This window comes from Ranitomeya variabilis, chromosome 6 (genome assembly GCF_051348905.1).
Source record: "Ranitomeya variabilis isolate aRanVar5 chromosome 6, aRanVar5.hap1, whole genome shotgun sequence".
Taxonomy (NCBI): domain Eukaryota; kingdom Metazoa; phylum Chordata; class Amphibia; order Anura; family Dendrobatidae; genus Ranitomeya; species Ranitomeya variabilis.
The window spans coordinates 170,389,736-170,410,346 of record NC_135237.1 but is presented as its reverse complement, the minus strand read 5'-3'; the positions used below and the strand labels follow the sequence as shown (position 1 = coordinate 170,410,346).

General features: G+C 42.3%; 1 protein-coding gene across 1 annotated transcript; it reads left to right on the top strand.

Moving 5' to 3' along the window:
* Positions 1-4,347: 4,347 nt before the first annotated feature.
* Positions 4,348-6,285, top strand: LOC143783240 (protein FAM200C-like). The gene has a single exon (XM_077271657.1). The coding sequence runs from the start codon at positions 4,348-4,350 to the stop codon at positions 6,283-6,285; it is 1,938 nt and encodes a 645-aa protein (XP_077127772.1).
* The last annotated feature ends 14,326 nt before the right edge of the window (positions 6,286-20,611 follow it).

The following is a 20,611-nucleotide window of genomic DNA, read 5'->3' as shown; positions in this document are numbered from 1 at the left end:
TCAGGCTATTTGTGACTGGACACAACCTACATCTGTTAAGAGCCTTCAGAAGTTCTTGGGGTTTGCTAATTTTTATCGTCGGTTCATTGCTAATTTTTCCAGTATTGTCAAACCTTTGACTGATTTGACTAAAAAGGGTGCTGATGTTGCTGATTGGTCTCCTGCGGCCGTGGAGGCCTTTCGGGAACTTAAGCGCCGGTTTTCTTCTGCTCCTGTGTTGTGTCAGCCAGATGTTTCGCTTCCTTTTCAGGTTGAGGTTGATGCTTCCGAGATTGGAGCGGGGGCGGTTTTGTCACAGAGAAGTTCTAATGGCTCGGTGATGAAGCCATGTGCATTCTTCTCTAGAAAATTCTCGCCCGCCGAGCGCAATTATGATGTGGGTAATCGGGAGCTTTTGGCCATGAAGTGGGCATTTGAGGAGTGGCGTCATTGGCTTGAGGGTGCTAAACATCGTGTGGTGGTCTTGACTGATCACAAGAATCTCATTTACCTTGAGTCTGCCAGGCGTTTGAATCCTAGACAGGCTCGTTGGTCGTTGTTTTTTTCTCGTTTCAATTTCGTGGTTTCATACCTGCCAGGTTCAAAGAATGTGAAGGCAGATGCTCTTTCCAGGAGTTTTGTGCCTGACTCTCCTGGAGACTCTGGGCCTACTGGTATCCTTAGGGATGGGGTAATATTGTCCGCCGTATCCCCAGACTTGCGACGTGCTTTGCAGGAGTTTCAGGTGGATAAACCGGATCGTTGTCCACCAGAAATACTGTTTGTTCCGGATGATTGGACCAGTAGAGTCATCTCCGAGGTCCATTCTTCTGTGTTGGCTGGTCATCCTGGAATATTTGGTACTAGAGACTTGGTGGCCAGGTCTTTTTGGTGGCCTTCCTTGTCTAGGGATGTGCGTACCTTTGTGCAGTCTTGTGAAGTGTGTGCTCGAGCTAAGCCTTGCTGTTCTCGGGCCAGTGGGTTGTTGTTATCCTTGCCCATCCCGAAGAGGCCTTGGACGCACATTTCCATGGATTTTATTTCTGATCTTCCGGTTTCACAGAAAATGTCCGTTATCTGGGTTGTGTGTGACCGCTTTTCTAAGATGGTTCATTTGGTGCCCTTGCCTAAGTTGCCCTCCTCCTCTGAGTTGGTCCCTTTATTTTTTCAAAACGTGGTCCGTTTGCATGGGATTCCGGAGAATATCGTTTCTGACAGGGGATCCCAGTTTGTGTCTAGATTTTGGCGGACGTTTTGTGCCAAGATGGGCATTGATTTGTCTTTCTCGTCTGCATTCCATCCTCAGACGAATGGCCAGACGGAGCGAACTAATCAGACCTTGGAAACTTATTTGAGGTGTTTTGTTTCTGCTGATCAGGATGACTGGGTTGCTTTTTTGCCACTGGCCGAATTTGCTCTTAATAATCGGGCTAGTTCTGCCACGTTGGTCTCTCCTTTTTTTTGTAATTCGGGGTTTCATCCTCGTTTTTCCTCTGGTCAGGTGGAGTCTTCGGATTGTCCTGGAGTGGACATGGTGGTGGACAGGCTACATCAGATTTGGAATCAGGTGGTGGACAATTTGAAGTTATCTCAGGAGAAGACTCAGCAGTTTGCTAATCGCCGTCGCCGCGTGGGTCCCCGACTTCTTGTTGGGGATTTGGTGTGGTTGTCTTCTCGTTTTGTCCCTATGAAGGTCTCTTCTCCTAAGTTCAAGCCTCGGTTCATCGGTCCTTATAGGATCTCGGAGATTCTTAACCCTGTATCTTTTCGTTTGGATCTCCCAGCATCGTTTGCTATTCATAATGTGTTCCATCGGTCATTGTTGCGGAGGTATGAGGTGCCCGTTGTTCCTTCGGTTGAGCCTCCTGCTCCGGTGCTGGTGGAGGGAGAATTGGAGTATGTTGTTGAGAAGATCTTGGATTCTCGTGTTTCCAGACGCAAACTCCAGTATTTGGTTAAGTGGAAGGGTTATGGTCAGGAGGATAATTCCTGGGTGGTCGCCTCCGATGTTCATGCGACTGATTTGGTCCGCGCCTTCCATAGAGCTCACCCTGATCGCCCTGGGGGTTCTCGTGAGGGTTCGGTGACCCCTCCTCAAGGGGGGGGTACTGTTGTGGATTCTGTTTGTGGGCTCCCTCTGGTGGTTACTGCTGGTACTGGGTGACTTTGGTGGGTTGCGGCCTTTGGTTTCCACCTGTCCATCAGAGGCTGGGTGTTTCCTATTTTACCTGGCCTTTCTGTCATTCCCTTGCCGGCTATCAATGTATTCAGATGTGCTCTGTTTGGTTCCTGCCTACCTGCTCCCAGATCTTTCAGGATAAGCTAAGTGCTGATTTTCAGTTGTTTGGTTTTTTGTCCAGCTTGCTTATTATGTCTCTATGCTAGCTGGTAGCTCTAGTGGACTGAGGTTCTCCCCATGTGCCATGAGTTGGCACATGGGTTCTTGTAATCTCAGGATGGTTTTTTTGATTAGGGTTTTTTGCTGACCGCTCAGTCCCCTTTTGTATCGTTCTGCTTTCTAGTTTACAGCGGGCCTCAATTTGCTAAAACTATATATATCATCTCTATGTGTGTGCCTTCCTCTCATTTCACCGTCAATACATGTGAGGGGGCAACTATATCTTTTGGGGTTCATTCCTCTGGAGGCAAGTGAGGTCTTTATTTTCTCTGCAGTACTAGTTAGCTCTTAGGCTGGTGCGTGGCGTCTAGAACCAACGTAGGCACGCTCCCTGGCTATCTCTAGTTGCGTTTGTCAGGCGTAGGGCAGCGGTCAGCCCAGGTTCCATCACCCTAGAGCTCGTCCGTTATCTATTTGTACTTTGCTTGTCCTGTGCTATCCCTAGCCATTGGGGATTCATGACACCAATCACCGCTAACTGATGCCTGTATACAGCACTTAAGGCAGTGATACCCCTGTGCTTTCCAGGATTGCGGTGGAGGTGATAGGATGTGACATCTTGCACAATCCTATCACAGCCAGCGCTGCAGCCTCCACTATTCCAGGCAGCGGTATACAGGCAGCGGATAGCAGTGATGGGACTGTGACATCAGTGGTGGTCCTCTACTGTTAGAAGCCCACCGCTTCCACCAGGTGTTTTCTAAGACACCCCACGTTTTTGGGTGACAGTAATATAAGACTGTCTTATTCTCAGAGAAACTAGATTTTTGGCACACTTAGGCTCCTATTCACACTGAGGAATGAAGCACTGAAAATTGTACTTCATTCTTCAGTGTTGGCGCGATGAACATGGGCTGTGTATACTGCCCAATTTGAGTGCAGAAATGCTTCTGCGAGTCCTGTGGGCTCCCATTGAGCTCCTCTTGAGCATAACAGGAGGTCAGCGCAGACCTGCAACATTTATTGTCAGGGTCTTTATGTCAATAGGAGCTCAGTGGCAGGAGGAATGCTGCAGCATTTCTGGACTGAAATTGGGCAGTATACACAGCCCTTGTGCTTCGAATCTAGCCTCACGCAGGCAGCACTGAGGAGTGCAATTTTCTGTGCTGTATTACTCTGTGTGAATGTGGGTTATTCTATATATGGGAAAATTTGAGAAACAATAAGCTTGTGTGACAAACTCTCAATAAAGTGATCAAGATAAGCTGTGTTAAATTAAAATGAATGTCACTTTGATACAAAAACAGAGTTATTAGTTCAGCAATGAGCTACATTCACTGCTGAAGTACTTGCTCCTTTTAGCTAATAAAGCCCCTTTATACTTACCTATTGTTCTGACCTCAGATTTATGTCCCAGAAGAGGAGTTTTGACTGTTCCTGTCACAGTGTCTCTTCTTTGCTCAGTGACTGTTTTTTCCTCGGAAAGACTGGAAGTTGTGAAGCTATCTGCGCCATATTGGTGAAGAACACTAAGTTGAGAAGAAGCGACCTTCAATCAAATTGCAGACTCCCCCCAAGGATAAAATTTGAGGTAAGAAAATATCTAAACACAAATGGGGCTTTATTAGATAAAATTATGATGTTTTGAATGTAATAGGTACGTGGGCAGGGGTGGGTGATGTTGCTTGTAGTCACTGGGTGTAATAGGTATGGGTAAGGGCACACCACCTGTAGTCACTGGATGGGGGGGGGCTACTGGGGTGTAGTAGGTATCCCTACAGCTGACATCTTACCCATATGGTGGGCCATGCTGGGGTATTGAAAGTGACAGCTGAACACGGCCGGCGTCAGCACCCGACTAACCCGTGACGAAAAGAAGACAGCTCTTCTAGAGGTCTACTAAAGTTCTATAGCACAAGGACCAAAAGAAACCTGGAGTTGGCCCTGCTTGCAGACAAATCCACAAATTAAAGAAATAATGACTCAGAGCCTTCTATTCACCCCCACAGTACTGCCCTTTATTGAAGAAGATGGCTAAAAGAAAGAAGGATGAGGAGTATCGTACTTTTCAGCAGGAGTGGACAGACGAATTTGCCTTTGTGGAGAGAGCAGGTTCACCAGTTTGTCTTATATGCAATGATAAAATTGCATCCATGAAGCGGTCAAATATAAAGCGCCACTTTGACACACGCCATGCTTCATTTGCATCGAAATATCCTGCAGGGGACAGCAGGAAGAAAGCCTGTCAAGAGCTGCTGTGCAAAGTGCAAGCTAGTCAGCAGCAACTTCGAGTTTGGACCCAACAAGGTGACTTAAATTCGGCTAGCTTTGTTGGTGCTTTGGCAATTGTCAGAAACGGAAAACCATTCACAGATGGGGAGTATGCCAAAACATTTATGCTTGATGTTGCCAATGAACTTTTTGATGATTTTCCGGATAAAGCCAAGATTATCAAACGGATAAAAGACATGCCTCTGTCAGCAAGAACAGTTCATGACCGTGCCATCATGATGGCAAATCAGATTGAGGCATCCCAAGTGAAGGACATAAATACAGCTCTGTTCTTTTCTCTTGCTTTGGATGAATCAACTGACGTAAGCCATATATCTCAGTTCAGCATCATTGCAAGGTATGCTGTCGGTGACACGTTACATGAGGAAAGTCTTGCTGTTTTGCCTCTGAAAGGGACAACAAGAGGGGATGATTTGTTCAAGTCATTCACTGAGTTCACTAAAGAAAAAAATCTACCAATGCATAAACTTATTTCAGTGTGTACTGATGGTGCTCCATGCATGGTAGGAAAAAACAAAGGATTTGTAGCGCTTCTTCGTGAACATGAAAAAAGACCTATCCTTAGTTTTCACTGCATCCTACATCAGGAGGCACTTTGTGCTCAGATGTTTGGTGAGCAGCTTGGTGAGGTGATGTCACTTGTCATTCAGGTGGTCAACTTTATTGTTGCCCGTGCTTTAAATGATCGCCAGTTTAAAACACTCCTGGATGAAGTTGGGAATAATTATCCTGGTCTGCTTCTGCACAGCAACGTGCGCTGGCTGTCAAGAGGGAAGGTGCTCAGCCGTTTCGCAGCTTGTCTGAGTGAAATACGAACTTTTCTTGAAATGAAAAACGTTGACCATCCTGAGTTGTCCAACACTGAGTGGCTCCTGAAGTTCTTCTATCTTGTAGATATGACTGAACATCTGAACCAGCTCAATGTGAAAATGCAAGGCGTTGGTAATACAGTTTTATCGCTTCAACAATCTGTGTTTGCATTTGAAAATAAGCTGGAACTGTTTATCGCAGACATTGAAACAGGTCGTTTAATACACTTTGAAAAACTGGGAGAGTTTAAAGATGCATGCACAGCAAATGACCCTGCACAACATCTTGATATTCAGCAGCTAGCAGGCTTTACATCCAATCTCCTGCAATCATTCAAAGCGCGCTTTGGAGAATTTCGTGAGCACACTCGTCTTTTTAAGTTCATCACTCATCCACATGAGTGTGCACTGGACAGCACTGACCTGAGTTATATCCCTGGTGTCTCCATCAGAGATTTTGAGCTACAAGCTGCTGACCTGAAGGCTTCAGACATGTGGGTGAATAAGTTTAAATCACTTAATGAAGATTTGGAAAAACTTGCACGACAGCAAGCAGAGTTGGCAAGCAAACACAAGTGGAGAGAAATGAAACAACTCCAACATGCAGACCAGCTGATTGTCAAAACTTGGAATGCACTTCCTGTCACATACCAAACACTGCAGCGTGTGGGTATTGCTGTACTGACAATGTTTGGCTCTACCTATGCATGCGAGCAGTCTTTCTCACATCTAAAGCACATCAAGACTAACATACGTTCACGTTTAACGGATGGAAGTCTCAACGCCTGCATGAAGCTAAACCTCACCACGTATGAACCAGATTACAAAGCCATCAGCAAATCCATGCAGCACCAGAAGTCACATTAATGGTAGGAAGTATTCTATTCATCGTTGGTTAGCAACAGCATTAAAACGTTATTATGTTATAAAAAAAAGAGTTCGGAGATTTGTTGTTCTTTAAAATTAAATACAAGTCAATGTGTGCACTTTATGTACAGTGAGACTATTTAATAAAGTTCAATTATTTATTACGCTGGGTGTGCCTGCTTGTATGTACCACTTTAAGTAGTAAATGCTTTAGTTCCCTATGGGTCTGAGCCTCTCTTTTTTGTTCATTTTCTGTAAGACCAACACTTTTAAAAGGGCCACTGACAGATACAATTGCTCCAGCGGTCACTTAGTACACAAAGGAGTGTTCCTCTCTGCTGCACTAAGCCACCGCTGGACCTAAACAATAATTCGCTGTAAAATAATAAAATAGATAATTGACATAACTGACAATGCATTGTGTGACATGTCCAACATTCCAGCTTCTTTCTTCTGCGAATGCCTCAAAGCTGGCATTCTCTCAACATCAGGTGGGAAGAATGCCAGCTTCCAGTCATGCGCAGGAAAAAGAAGAAGCCAGACTGCTGGACTGATGTCATGCATCGCAAGCTCACAATGTAAGTTATTTATTTAATTTTTTTACTGCTAATTACCATTGTTTCAGTCCAGTTGTGGCTTTATACAGTAGGGAGGAGCATTCCTTGCTGTACTAAGTGAACATTGGAGCGATTGATCTGTCAATGGCCCTTTAAACATATTGTACGGCTCTCGCGGAATTATATTTCAAAATATGTGGCGTTTACGGCTCTCTTAGCCAAAAAGGTTCCTGACCCCTGCCTTAGATTGTCAACGTTTCCCTCACACGGTTCCACACCCATCTTCCACTCTTCGGAAGGGTTGTCAATGCTCTTCATAGCCCCCGACTCGAGCCTTTGGCTCCGGACCTTGCAGGAATGTTCATACGGAGTTTTGTATGACCTCATATTGCCAGAACGTCTTTGCCACACCATGCTTCACCCCACTGCAACTTGAACTTGCCCTAGCAAGTGTCACCAACGAACTCTCCTCACTGACTGACTAAACCAGGTAGTGGTTGCCTTTTACTGGACCTAACACTTCCCACTTTGGGCTGGATGAATCACCAACTGTCTCCTTTCTTTGTCTACCCCAGCAGTAAGTTGCTGGGCAAACTATACCTTTCAACTATTTAACTTCAGTCACTACCTGATAACAGTATGCACTGAACTTCCTATATCTAATATGTCCCCAACTAAATATCCCCCCTTTCTAACTTAATCCCTATGTCCTATATTATACTTTATATTCTCTAAACTTAACCCTAGACTTTCCCTATACACTGTACATGAATAACATTATACTGTACATTAATCACAATACAATACATTAACTGCGTATATTAGTGCCAATGAAACTCTGCGTATTCACATATTAATACAGTCACAAAAATACAATAAAACCATACACTTGGTAAAAATACTATTTAAAGAGGGAGAGGCAGATAACAGTCCCTGTCAAACCCTTGCACCAGTCAGTAAGTAATGCTGTGCATTCTCCATTTCATGGGAGAGTTTCTTTGAGGATGGAGGCCCTGGGCTGGTGTCCAGTTTGCCTTCATCAGACTCCAGCCCTGGTCCACATTTAAGTCAATATATGGGCTCCATGAACACTGCTACACCTGAGGATTTCCCTTCTTCTTAACATATGTGTAAATCCTTGAGGCGGACCTGCATGTATCCTCTGAATATGCCATATGCAATCTCATAGTGTTCACATATTTGGAAGTAGGTGTAATTATATTATATTACATATTTAAAGAAATGATGTCACAATGTGTCTAAGGTTTAAAATAATTATATTCAATAAATTCTGTATATATTAATATTTGAGCATGCTGCATTTCAGATATAATTAGAAAATACACTGGTTTCTGTCAGAGAGTTGTAATCCATTAAACATTTAATCTTTGTTCACTTGATTCCATTTTCTATAGGACTGCACCTTTATCTGATACTAACCACAGGGGTTTTCTTTCAAGTCTGATTCACCGGAGATATAAGACACTGCATGAACTGAATTCTAATGCAGCATTTTCCAAGCTGAGGCTCAATAACCTTCTAATGTCAGTCATTTATATTGGTAACAGCTGAATTTTCTTCCTTCTTTCTGCTCTGAATTTAGTAGTGAAATTCTGTAAGATATTCCAATACGTGTTGTTATTTAATACATTTGCATGCTTTATTGTGCCCTATGTATTTTTATAAGGAATTATTTCATTTAGTTATATCTTTCATGTTCATTACCCAGTAATTAGTAATTTTTTTTTATGGAAAGCGGAAAAATGTGCTTACTGGTAGCCCTGCAATAAACTATTTATCTCTTCAAATCTGTCCTTTATGTATTGAGCCTCGCTGCCATAATCCCCACTGTGGGTCTGAGTGGCTCCGGTTGGACAGGTGCACATTTTCTCTTCATAGAAAACTATGATATTCCTTGTATCTGTCATTCATCACAGTGGTGCAGAATACAGCCGGTGCTTTACCCAGCAATCATAGCTTATCACACTGGGCAGAAACACTGGCGTGAGGCTCATCTGCAGACGTGGACACAATACTTCCTGAGATATAAATGTTCTAAAGACTAGAAAGCATTCACACTCATTGATGCTTTACATTGGATGGTGTTTTTTGCAGTATCTTTGGCTAGTGCACCCTATGTGGTGCACTGTCACACAATGTACAAGCAACTTTACATTACGGTTCATTTATAACAATTATATGCAGTGCTATCCCCATCATACATTGCAAAAATAATTAGCTGTACAGTGCCTAAGTAGCAGAACCATAGTCAAAGAAATCAACATAATTACTATCTTTGTACGTTTCCTGTCCTGTGCGTCTTAGAGTCTTTGTACATGACCTTCTGCTGGCCATGACTGCCTTCTTGCTAGGCGCTGTGCTGCTGACTCCTGGTCACTAAAGCACCACTCCAGTGTTTTTTTTTCAGCACTGGAGTGCGCCCTGCCCCAGTTCTTGCACTCACCTTCCGGCTGCTTCGCATTTTACCTACGCCGCTCTTGTCCAGGGACGCAATCTTTTGCCCGTAACTTCTGACCGGCTAGAAAATCAACGTTACATCACAAAACTTCAATACAAGTCTATGAAAGCCAAAACAAGGCTTTCCTAGAGGTGTATTGAAAAGTGACCTCTGGCCACTCCATGAAACACTGGAGTTGTCGGCAGGCCACTTTTTGCAGGAGACAGACATTAGCGACACTGTAAAATGATGAAGGCGGCGGCAGGTGAGTATGAGAGTATGGGCAGGGGAATTATATGTTAAGAACCACTCCAGCAGTGCAATAAAGATATGCTGGAATGGTGCTTTAAAGTGCCACTACATACCAAATTTCTCCATCCACAGTCAATATGCAGCCATGCTGTGATTTTGTTGGATAACTCTTCTCCCACCACTCTATAAGGTTATATGCCAAGGTGTTATTCCAGATTTCTTATCTTTAATAATAGCCTGGCTAGTTTCCTCATCTCAGTATGTTTTTCTGTCTGCTGCTTGACCAGACCTTCTGACTGTCACTCTGCCAGCTTGAACCTTCTACGTGTTTGACTACAGGCTTGGTATGGTGGCGACATCTGCACAATCTCATGTCATGAGACTACTCTGGCATGGGAAAGTTCACACTATGTTGTGGTGTATAAGAGTAAAGATCTGCAGTCCCTTTGATTTTCCCCATGGTTGGGCCTTCAGTCAAATCTGTAGCATCATAGCAGATCCACAAGGGAAAAAACAGTGCTAAACAGTAAAGAAGCACTCCTATATATTTTTTTCGATAACTGCACCCCTCATCTGATTGTCTATCACATTCTGCACTTATTTGTGTATAGTGTACTTACTTCCTTGTAGCCTAGCCTCATATTTTCTTCCCTTCAGATAGTATTTTGATTCCTTGCTCTTATCTTGCATTTTATTATTTTATTCCTTGGTATGAAGTAGTTACGAGTGTCTAGTGCCAGGCGATCTGAGATATCCCCTCCTGCAGATTTCAAGCTTTTAGGGTATGTGCACACGATCAGTGTTTGTTCAGGCCTTGACGCTGGTGAATTTCCACTTGAGGTCCACACCTGCGCCCACTTGCATTTTTTAATGTTTTTGAATGCGTTTTTTGTATGCTGCAATAATGCATGTGTTTTTAACGCAATGCATTTTTGTAAAGTATAGATTGATACATAGATATGAGATATACAGATAGATGGATAGATAGATAAGGCATAGATAGATATTTGTGAGATTAATTAGTGTCTTGCCTAATTTAAGTAATTTAAAAAAACACAGTGAAGTCCCCTCTATTTTTGATAACCAGTTCAGGTAAAGCAAACAGGTGCGGGCTTATTTTATCAGGCTGGGAAGGTCCATGATTATTTGGCCCTTCCCAGCCTAAAAATACCAGCCTGCAGTCGCTTCCGAATTGGCTCATTCCAGTTCAGGCACATTGCACGACTCTTCCTGATTGCAATGGTGCGGTGACAATCAGGGTAATAGTTTATGGGGTTGATGACCACCTTCCCTGGTCATACAGGCTCCATTCCATATTGAGGTGACTATGAGGAATGGAGAATCAGAGTTTGATTCCGGAGAGAAAGAGGAAGGCAGCAGTCAAACAAATTAATCACTCCTCAGTAGTTGATCTTGCAAGGCAAAATAGCCATCCATGACAATTTAGATGCTCCGTAATTGAAATGAGCAGTTTACATCCTTTAATGAGTATCTACTGGAGTGCAAATCTGGTGCCAGCAGGCATGGTAATTCCTGCTCCAGTAGGGTACACTAAAGTCTCCCACAACTACAGAGCACACATGGATGGTACAGTGAAACTGCAAATGATAATTAAATGAGTTAATTTGCCTGTTTTGATGAATTTCTGAACACAGATCTGATGGAAAAAAAGGTATAAAGTTATCAAGACTGTGGAAGAAATGTATTGTATGTGACCAGACAGAACACTCATTTCCAGACAAAAAGAAACACACAAGATGACAAAAAGCAAGAACTTGCCTTGGCCTCGAAAACTTTTGTTACAAATGTAAAAAGATTGTGAAGTGGATTGGATTTTAAAAAGTTTGGAAGAGGAGGTCCTGTACCATGATTACCGTGTACACATGGGATGGTACAGTAAAACTGCGAGTGGTAATTAAATGAGTTAATTTTGCCTGCTTTGATAAAATTTCTGACTACCGATCAACATAAAAGACATGAATCTGTGAATGAATTTATGGAAAAAAGCTATCAAGTTATGGACTGTGGAAGAGATGTATTACGGGCACACTAAAACTGTCCTGACTCCATCTGGCCAGAATGACAGCATTTCAAAGGCCAGTAATTTGGAAATGCTGTCAAATCAGGACCATGGCTCGTGAGTGGGTAGTGCGGTATTAACTCTCTCGCTAGGGTTTATCGAGTTACAGTATATACTGTAAGTGAGTAAAATAAATAAATAATTACAGCAGCAAGTCTGATTATGTGGTGTCTACTATTAATTTCTACCCAAACGTTCAGAATCTGTACTCTGCGCTCAAATTAATTCCAGAAAATATTTATGGGGAAACAAATTCAACAGAAAGTTGCCAGTATAGAAAAAGCCATCATACAAGCAGCAAGACCGAGAGCTGCCATTGCACCGCTGCAGATTGGTTTAGCAGTTCAGATGCACCACCACTATCAATAAGTTCCTTTTGGATACGCTTATTAAGATGGAGTATAGATCATTGTGTAGTGAACTGCTCCGATTTGAACAGAATGTGCTATCTGTGGCGCACTAGACTCATTTTTCAAAGGTAATGTTATATTCAACTCTTTTTGGTTGTTTGCTGGTGACAATACTATAACAATAGATGGCAAAAGAACATTTCATGGGATGGGCATGGTTGCTGCATTAACATCAGGAACAAAGCAGACATATACTGCGAATAAGAAATTATTAGTCGGAAACTCCATATAACAGAGATTACAAATATTAATCTACAGTATTAGTGTGCACATTTTGCAAAAATACATTACGAGAATTTTTTTTAAAGCTCTTGCATGTTATCAAGATTGTGACATTACAGCTGATAGAGATATTTTGTGGGAACTTTCATTCCATTTCAGGCAGCCTGTACCAAATTAGCAGGGAATGATGTGTGTAATTCACAAGTGGGATGCTCATGCTGGCTATTTCTCAATCCTCTTTTTGTCCCTTATACACTCCCTGACAGAAGTTATGTCGCTTATCCATGTTATGTAAATAAAAGCTTATAACCTAAATTCATCCAATGGTTGTATAAATTATTCTTTTGATCGCTGAAACCCTCTGAAATGTGGTTTAGGTTAAGAAAATAAATTGGCATCAATGCAGAAATATTGATCAGTTAATGGACACAGAATGGTCAGATTTTGGCAAGACAAAAGTTTTGTCGCCTGGTCATATAATGCACCCAATCCTAGTTTACATCCTCACCTATGCTCAGTAAATGATCGGTTAATTAGTGTGTGTGTATAAAAAGAAACCCAGCACCCCAGACCTTCACTTGAACTGCAACTTGAGCTCTGACAACATGCCAAAAATCCACCCTGCGACCAAAGCCTGGATTATCAAGAGGCTGTAGACCAGATCCACTGCAGAGGTGGCTGGCACCTTTAATGTGTCTGAGCATCAAGTACAAATAATAAAAAAAAGATTTGAAGAGAATGGAGATGTGTTTGGCAAGCCCAGGTCCGGCAGACCCAGCAAGACAACTGCTCAGGAGGAACGTTTGTTGGTTAGAAAATCCAAAGCAAGCACCTCTTCCACTGCAGCAGAGCTCCAACAGGCCTGGTCACAGTTTGTAGTATTCTGTCTCGAAATGGCCTCCATGGTCGAATCAGTGCCCAGATGCCAGCACTAAACAAAAGGCAAATAAAAAACCATGTGGCATTTGCAAAGTTCCACAGCCTGCTAAACAGATGGACGCTGGAAAAGTGGCAGAAGGTGCATTTCTCTGATGAATCTTCAGTAGAATTACACCACAGCCACCACAAATACTGCAGGAGACCTATTGGAGCCCATATGGATCCAAAATACACCCAGAAAACAGTTAAATTTGGTGGTGGAAAGATCATGGTCTGGGGTTACATTCAGTATGGGGGTGTGCGAAACATTTGCAAGGTGGAAGGCAATATCAATAGCCTAAAATATCAAGAAGTATTAGCTACCTCTTATATTCCAAATCATAAATGAGGTCATATTCTGCAGCAGGATGATGCTCCATCTCAAACATCCATCTCTACAACAAAGTTCCTCCAGGCAAAAAAGATCAAGGTGCTCAAGGACTGGCCAGCCCAGTCATCAGACATGAACATCATTGAGCATGTTTGGGGTAGGATGAAAGAGGAAGCTTGGAAGACAAAACCAAACAATCTAGATGAACTCTGGGAGGCATGTAAGACTGCATTCTTTGCTATTCCTGATGACTTCATTAATAGTGTTGAGCATTCCGATACCGCAAGTATCGGGTATCGGCCGATATTTGCGGTATCGGAATTCCGATACCGAGTTCCGATATTTTTGTGATATTGGAAATCGGAATCGGAAGTTCCCAGTGTATGGTTCCCAGGGTCTGGAGGAGAGGAGACTCTCCTTCAGGCCCTGGGATCCATATTCATGTAAAAAATAAAGAATAAAAATAAAAAATATGGATATACTCACCCCTCCGACGGACCATGGACCTTAGCGGTGCAACCGGCAGCCTCCGTTCCTAAGAATGCAGTGAGTGTACAGGACCTGCGATGACGTCGCGGTCTTGTGATTGGTCGCGTGACCGCTCATGTGACCGCTCACGTGACCGCGACGTCATCGAAGGTCCTTCACTCACTGCATTCTTAGGAACGGAGGCTGCCGGTTGCACCGCTAAGGTCCAGGGTCCGTCGGAGGGGTGAGTATATCCATATTTTTTATTTTTATTCTTTATTTTTTACATGAATATGGATCCCAGGGCCTGAAGGAGAGTTTCCTCTCCTTCAGACCCTGGGAACCATCCAGGATACCTTCCGATATTTGTGTCCCATTGACTTGTATTGGTATCGGGTATCGGTATCGGCGATATCCGATATTTTTTGGATATCGGCCGATCCAATCCGATACTGATACTTTTGAATATCGGAAGGTATCACTCAACATTATTCATTAATAATTGTATGAATCATTGTTGAACAGCATGGATGCAGTCCTTCAAGCTCATGGAAGTCACACAAAATATTAAATCTAACTCTAATAGCACCTCAGCTTCATTCACCAATGTTATGCAACATATATTTATATTTTAAGTTAATTATTTGTTTGAATATTACGTTACTTTCTGTGAGCGACAAAACTTTTGTCTTGCCAAAAATCTGACCATTCTGTGTCCATTAACTGATCAATATTTCTGCATTGATGCCAATTTATTTTCTTAACCTAAACAACATTTCAGAGGGTTTCAGCTTTCAAAAGAATAATTTATACAACCAATGAATGAATTTAACGTCAGGTTATAAACTTTTATTTACATAACATGGATAAGCGACATAACTGTCAGGGAGTATAGATGTGTCACTCGGTGACAAAAAGTGCATACAATGAACATTAGAATTCATCAATAACTTAGGAAGAAAACAACTTTAGATCAACCCCTGCACTGGAAACCTAGTGAAATCATCAAAGCTGCCACACAGGATTCCCATTTGAAAAAAATCATACTAATGCTTGGTAGTTTCCACACTTTTATGAATTTGCTTGAAGCCATAGGTACACAAATAGACGGGACAGGTCTAAAAAGCATTTTGGAAGCTGTGTATGGTGAAAATGCCGTAGTGCATATGCTTAGTGGTAAAGCAGTTGCAAGGTCTTTCCGAGGCCATCTTTTACTGAAAAAATGTCTTCATCAACTACATGTGCAATCTTTTCTGGACAACAGTCATGAACTCACTACACTAATAGATGGAACTGAGAATTGGTATTCATGTCTCATGAAGGGAAAAACCACTATTGAAGCTGTTGTCTCGTCTAGCGCAGTTACTAAAATCATTGAGGTACTTTAACTGAAGTTAGAGAAAAATCTAAAGCTAGTAAATTTGAACTAGCATATCAGCAAATGATAAGTACTGCTTTAGCGCTGATGAAATATCATACTAAGTCTTGGATATACAGTGGGGGAAAAAAGTATTTAGTCAGTCACCAATTGTGCAAGCTCTTCCACTTAAAAAGATGAAAGAGGCCTGTAATTAACATCATAGGTAGACCACAACTATGAAAGTGAAAATGAGAAAACAAATCCAGAAAATCACCTTTGATTTGGCAAGATTTATTTTGCAAATTATGGTGAAAAATAAGTATTTGGTCACCTAAAAACATGCAAGATTTCTGGCTCTCACAGACCTGTAACTTCTTCTTTAAGAGACTCCTCTGTCCACCACTCATTACCTGTAGTAATGGCACCTGTTTGAACTTGTTATCAGTATAAAAGACACCTTTCCACAACCTCAAACAGTCACACTCCAAACTCCACTATGGTGAAGACCAAAGAGCTGTCGAAGGACACTAGAAACAAAATTGTATTCCCTCACCAAGCTGGGAAGACTGAGTCTACAATAGGCAAGCATCTTGGTGTGATGAAATCAACTGTGGGAGTAATAATAAGAAAATGGAAGACAAACAAGACCACTGATAATCTCCCTTGATCTGGGACTCCAAGCAAGATCTCACCCCGTGGGGTCAAAATGATCACAAGAAAAGCAAAAATCCCAGAACCACATGGGGGAACCTAGTGAATGACCTGCATAGAGCTGGGACCACTGTAACAAAGGCTACCATCAGTAACACACTACGCTGCCAGGATCAGATCCTGCAGTGCCAGACATTTTCCCCTGCTTAAGCCAGTAAGTACATGTCCAAGCCCGCATGAAGTTTGCTAGAGAGCATTTTGATTATCCAGAAGAGTATTGGGAGAATGTCATATGGTCTGATGAAGCCAAAGTAGAACTGTTTGGTAGAAACAAAACTTGTTGTATTTGGAGGAGACAGAATGCTGAGTTTCATACAAAGCACACTATACCTACTGTGAAGCATGGGGGTGACAACATCATGCTTTGGGGCTGTTTCTCTGCAAAGGGACGAGGATGACTGATCCGTGTACATGAAAAAATGAATGGGGCAGTGTATCGTGAGATTTTGAGTGCAAACCTCTTTCCATTAGCAAGCGCATTGAAAATGAAACGTGGATAGGTCTTTTAGCATGATAATGATCCCAAGCACAGCACCAGGGCAGTGAAGAAGTGGCTTCGTATGAAGCATATGAAGTGTTATGATCCAGTGACCTTGGAGCCGCATAAAAACTTTCTCTGGAGTCGGTGGAACCTGTACTGACCGCAAATCCTGAACTAACACCGCAACTAGAAGTAGCCGTGGGGTGTGCCTAACAAACCCTAGACACCTCGACACAGCCGGAGGACTAAATACCCCTATAGATGAAAATAGGAATGCTATCTTGCCTCAGAGCAGACCCCCAAAGGATAGGCAGCCCCCCACGAATAATGACTGTGAGTAGGAGAAGAATAGACACACGCAGGTAGAAAACAGGATTTAGCAAAAGAGGCCACTCTAGCTAAATAGGAAAGGATAGGACAGATTACTAGGCGGTCAGTATTAAAACCCTTCCAAAAATATCCACAACAGATAATACAAAAAGTTCCACAATCTAACTAAAGACATGGAATGTATATCTGCCACTCCAGAGAATCCAACAAGACTGAGAAAATACTGACACAATCTAAGCTGGACAAGAAAACACAAAGAATAGCACTGAATTGTGAAGCACACAGCATGTGTGCCACAGGAAAAAAAAACCAGACACTTATCTTTCCTGATTTGGCAGAAAGGCAGGAGGAACCAGGCAGAGGTCCTACACCTCCCAACAACAATTGACAACTGGCAAGGACTAATGAATCCTGCACACCTAAATACCCCAGTCAGAACTGCAATCAGCAGACACACCTGACCAGGACTGCAACCCAGGGACAACTGCATTACCACCTACTACCACCGGAGGGAACCCAAAAGCAGAATTCACAACAATGAAGGTCCTGGAGTGGCCTAGCCAGTCCCCAGATCTCAACCTCAAAGAAAATCTTTGGAGGGAGTTGAAAGTCCGTGTTGCCCAGCGACAGGCACAGACCATCTCTGCTCTAGAGGAGATCTGCATGGAGGAATGGGCCAACATACCAACAGTGTGTGCTAACCTTGTGAAGACTTACAGAAAACATTTAATCTCTGTCATTGCCAACAAGGGATATATAACAAAATATTGAGATGAACTTTTGTAAATGACCAAATACTTATTTTCCACCATAATTTGCTAAATAAATCTTGCCAAATCAGACAAGGTGATTTTCTGGATTTTTCCAATGAAAGAAGAAAACTAAGAGCACTCACCGTCCTAAAATCAGTCCTTTATTGAAACGGAAGAATCTTCAGCAGGGGAGAATGTAAATTGTGACAGACAACGGCCGTTTCGTGCTACTGCGCTTCCTCGGGTCCTACAGCAGATTGGAATTTTCCTGCATACTTTTTTCAGATTGAGCATCTGATCCTTTTGGGATGTTTATGGCACATGGCCGTGGTGAGTGTGAGGCGCGGTGAACCCTTGTTGCAGTGGTGTGGATTCTTTGCTCTTTTTTTATTGTGATTTTCTGGATTTGTTTTCTCATTTAGACTCTCATAGTTGTGGTCTACCTATGATGTCAATTACAGGCCTCTCTCATCTTTTTAAGTGGGAGAACTTTTGGTGGCTGATTAAATACTTTTTTTCCCACTATATCATTTACATGCTATTTACAACGCATTGCCGATATTTGCAGCAGCAGAGCACGACAACTATCTGAAGTCATCATGTATGTACCTTCAGGAAATGATCAAATTGCAAAACAATAGCCCTGAGGGCTACAGGATGCTTCAAAATGGGTTGCATATCATCCAACGAAACAAATCAGTTTGGGCTGGTCTATGTTCTGATCTCATGATTTAACAAATACTTACACTTAACAAACACTTAAAACCTCAAGTGGATTAACCCCTTAGTGACAGAGCCAATTTTGTATTTAATGACCAAGCCAATTTTTTAAATTTTGACCACTGTCACTTCATGAGGTTATAGCTTTGGAACGCTTCAATAAATCCCACTGATTCTGAGACATATTGTACTTCATGTTAGTGGTAAAATTTATTCGATATGATTTGCATTTAATTATGAAAAAATGGAAATTTGGCAAACATTTTGAAAATACAGCAATTTTCAAACTTTAATTTTTATTTACCTTTAAATCAGAGAGTGGTGTCACACAAAATAGTTAATAAATAACATTTCCCACATGGCACCTTTACATCAGCACAATTTTGGAAACATATTTTTTTTGTTCGGACATTATAAGTGTTAAAAGTTGACCAGCAATTTCTCATTTTTCCAACAAAATTTATAAAACCCTTTTTTTAGGGACCACCTCACATTTGAAGTGAGCTTGGGGGTCAATATTACAGAAAATACCCAAAAGTGACACCATTCTAAAAACTGCACCCCTCAAGGTGCGTAAAACTAAATTCAATAAGTTTATTAACCCTTCAGGTGCTTCATGAGAACTAAAGCAATGTGAAAGGAAAAAAATGAACATTTTACTTTTTTCACAAAAAATTTAATTTGGAACCAAACTTTTTTACTTTCACAAGGGTATCAGGAGAAAATAGACCACAAAATTTGTTGCACAATTTCTCCCGAGTACGCCGATACCCTGTATGCGGGGGAGAGCCACTTTTTGGGCGCATGGCAGGGCTCAGAACGGAGGGAGCACCATTTGATTTTTTGAATGCAAAATTGGCTGGAATCAATGGCAGGCGTCATGTCGCATTTGGAGACCTCCTGATGTACCTAAACAGTGGAAACCCCCCAATTCTAACTCCAACCTAAACACAGCCCTAACCCCATCACACCTCTAACCCTAATCCCAACCCTAACCATAACCCTAACCACAACCCTAACCCCAACACCACCCTGACCTAAAACACAACTCTAACCACAACCTTAGCCCCAACCCTAACCCTAGCCCCAATCCTATCCCTAGCACCAGCCCTAACCCTAGCCCAACCATAACCCTAGCTCTAACCCTAGCCCCAACCCTAACCTTAGCTCAACCCTAACCCTAGCTCTAACCCCAACCTTAACCCTAGCCCCAGCCCTAATGGAAAAATGGAAAAAAAATTTTTTTTATTATTTTTAGCTAACTAAGGGGGTGATAAAGGGGGCTTTGATTTACTATTTTTTTTATTTTGATCACTGTGATAGGGTCTATCTCAGTGATCAAAATGAACCAATAGGAAAAGTCTCCTATTATTGCCGGGTGCCAGCCGGCAGATCTCGGTGGGCGCACTGCACATGCGCCTGCCATTTTCTTTCTGTAAGATGATGCTGTGAGCTGGGGGACAGAGTCGGAGGAACTGGGGGATGCTGGAGTACCGGAAGGCTTGGGGGACCCCATTTTTCTCTCCTCTGATATGCTAGAAAGGAATAAATGGGAAATCTGACTTTTTTTTGGTGTCTCAACCCTGGGGACGGTAAAAACCAACCCTAATCAAGTTCTCCGAGGTCTCAACTACCCCCGGTAGCCGAAACTCCAGAGTTTTTCTGATGCTGTGGTGCACTAAACCCTTATTTCTCAGCGACATTAAAAAGCGGGGCTGAGGAATAAGTACCCTTAACCATTAAAAGTTGTATTGTGGTCTTTAAGAGTTAATTCATGGAAGCCAGATGACGGAAGATGAGTGAGCGCTGTGGACTATGTGAGACACCATAATGTCTGACTTCAATCTTGCCGTGCAGGACTTTAATGGAATCACTTGTACCATAAATAAGCAACACATTGATTCCACTGTCTCAAAATTGTAAGAGATGCTCTAGACATTTCAAAAATGTATGCAAAGATGTCACTATGTTCACCTTTCTCAGCTGACCCCTCATTGAGAAATATCATAAATGGTATTGTGGTAAAGGAAGATGTCAATATGCATGAATATGAGTCAGTGGGAGGAGTTATGCATGGTATGATTGGACAAAATGTGTTTTCATTCCCTTTTAAGAGGACCAACAAAGTAAAGACCCTGAGTAGTTCATCATTTGCAGTCACAGTTGCACTGGGCAAAAGAGTTGATCCGTGCTTACTGTTCCATCGATTTCTTGTAGTCTCAAAGATAGGACAATTAGATCGAGGAGGTGATGAGATTAGTGTTAGGGTACCGTCA

Excerpts from the sequence above, each read along its gene's own strand:
- LOC143783240 (XM_077271657.1), top strand. The coding sequence starts at position 4,348 with ATGGCTAAAAGAAAGAAGGATGAGGAGTATCGTACTTTTCAGCAGGAG.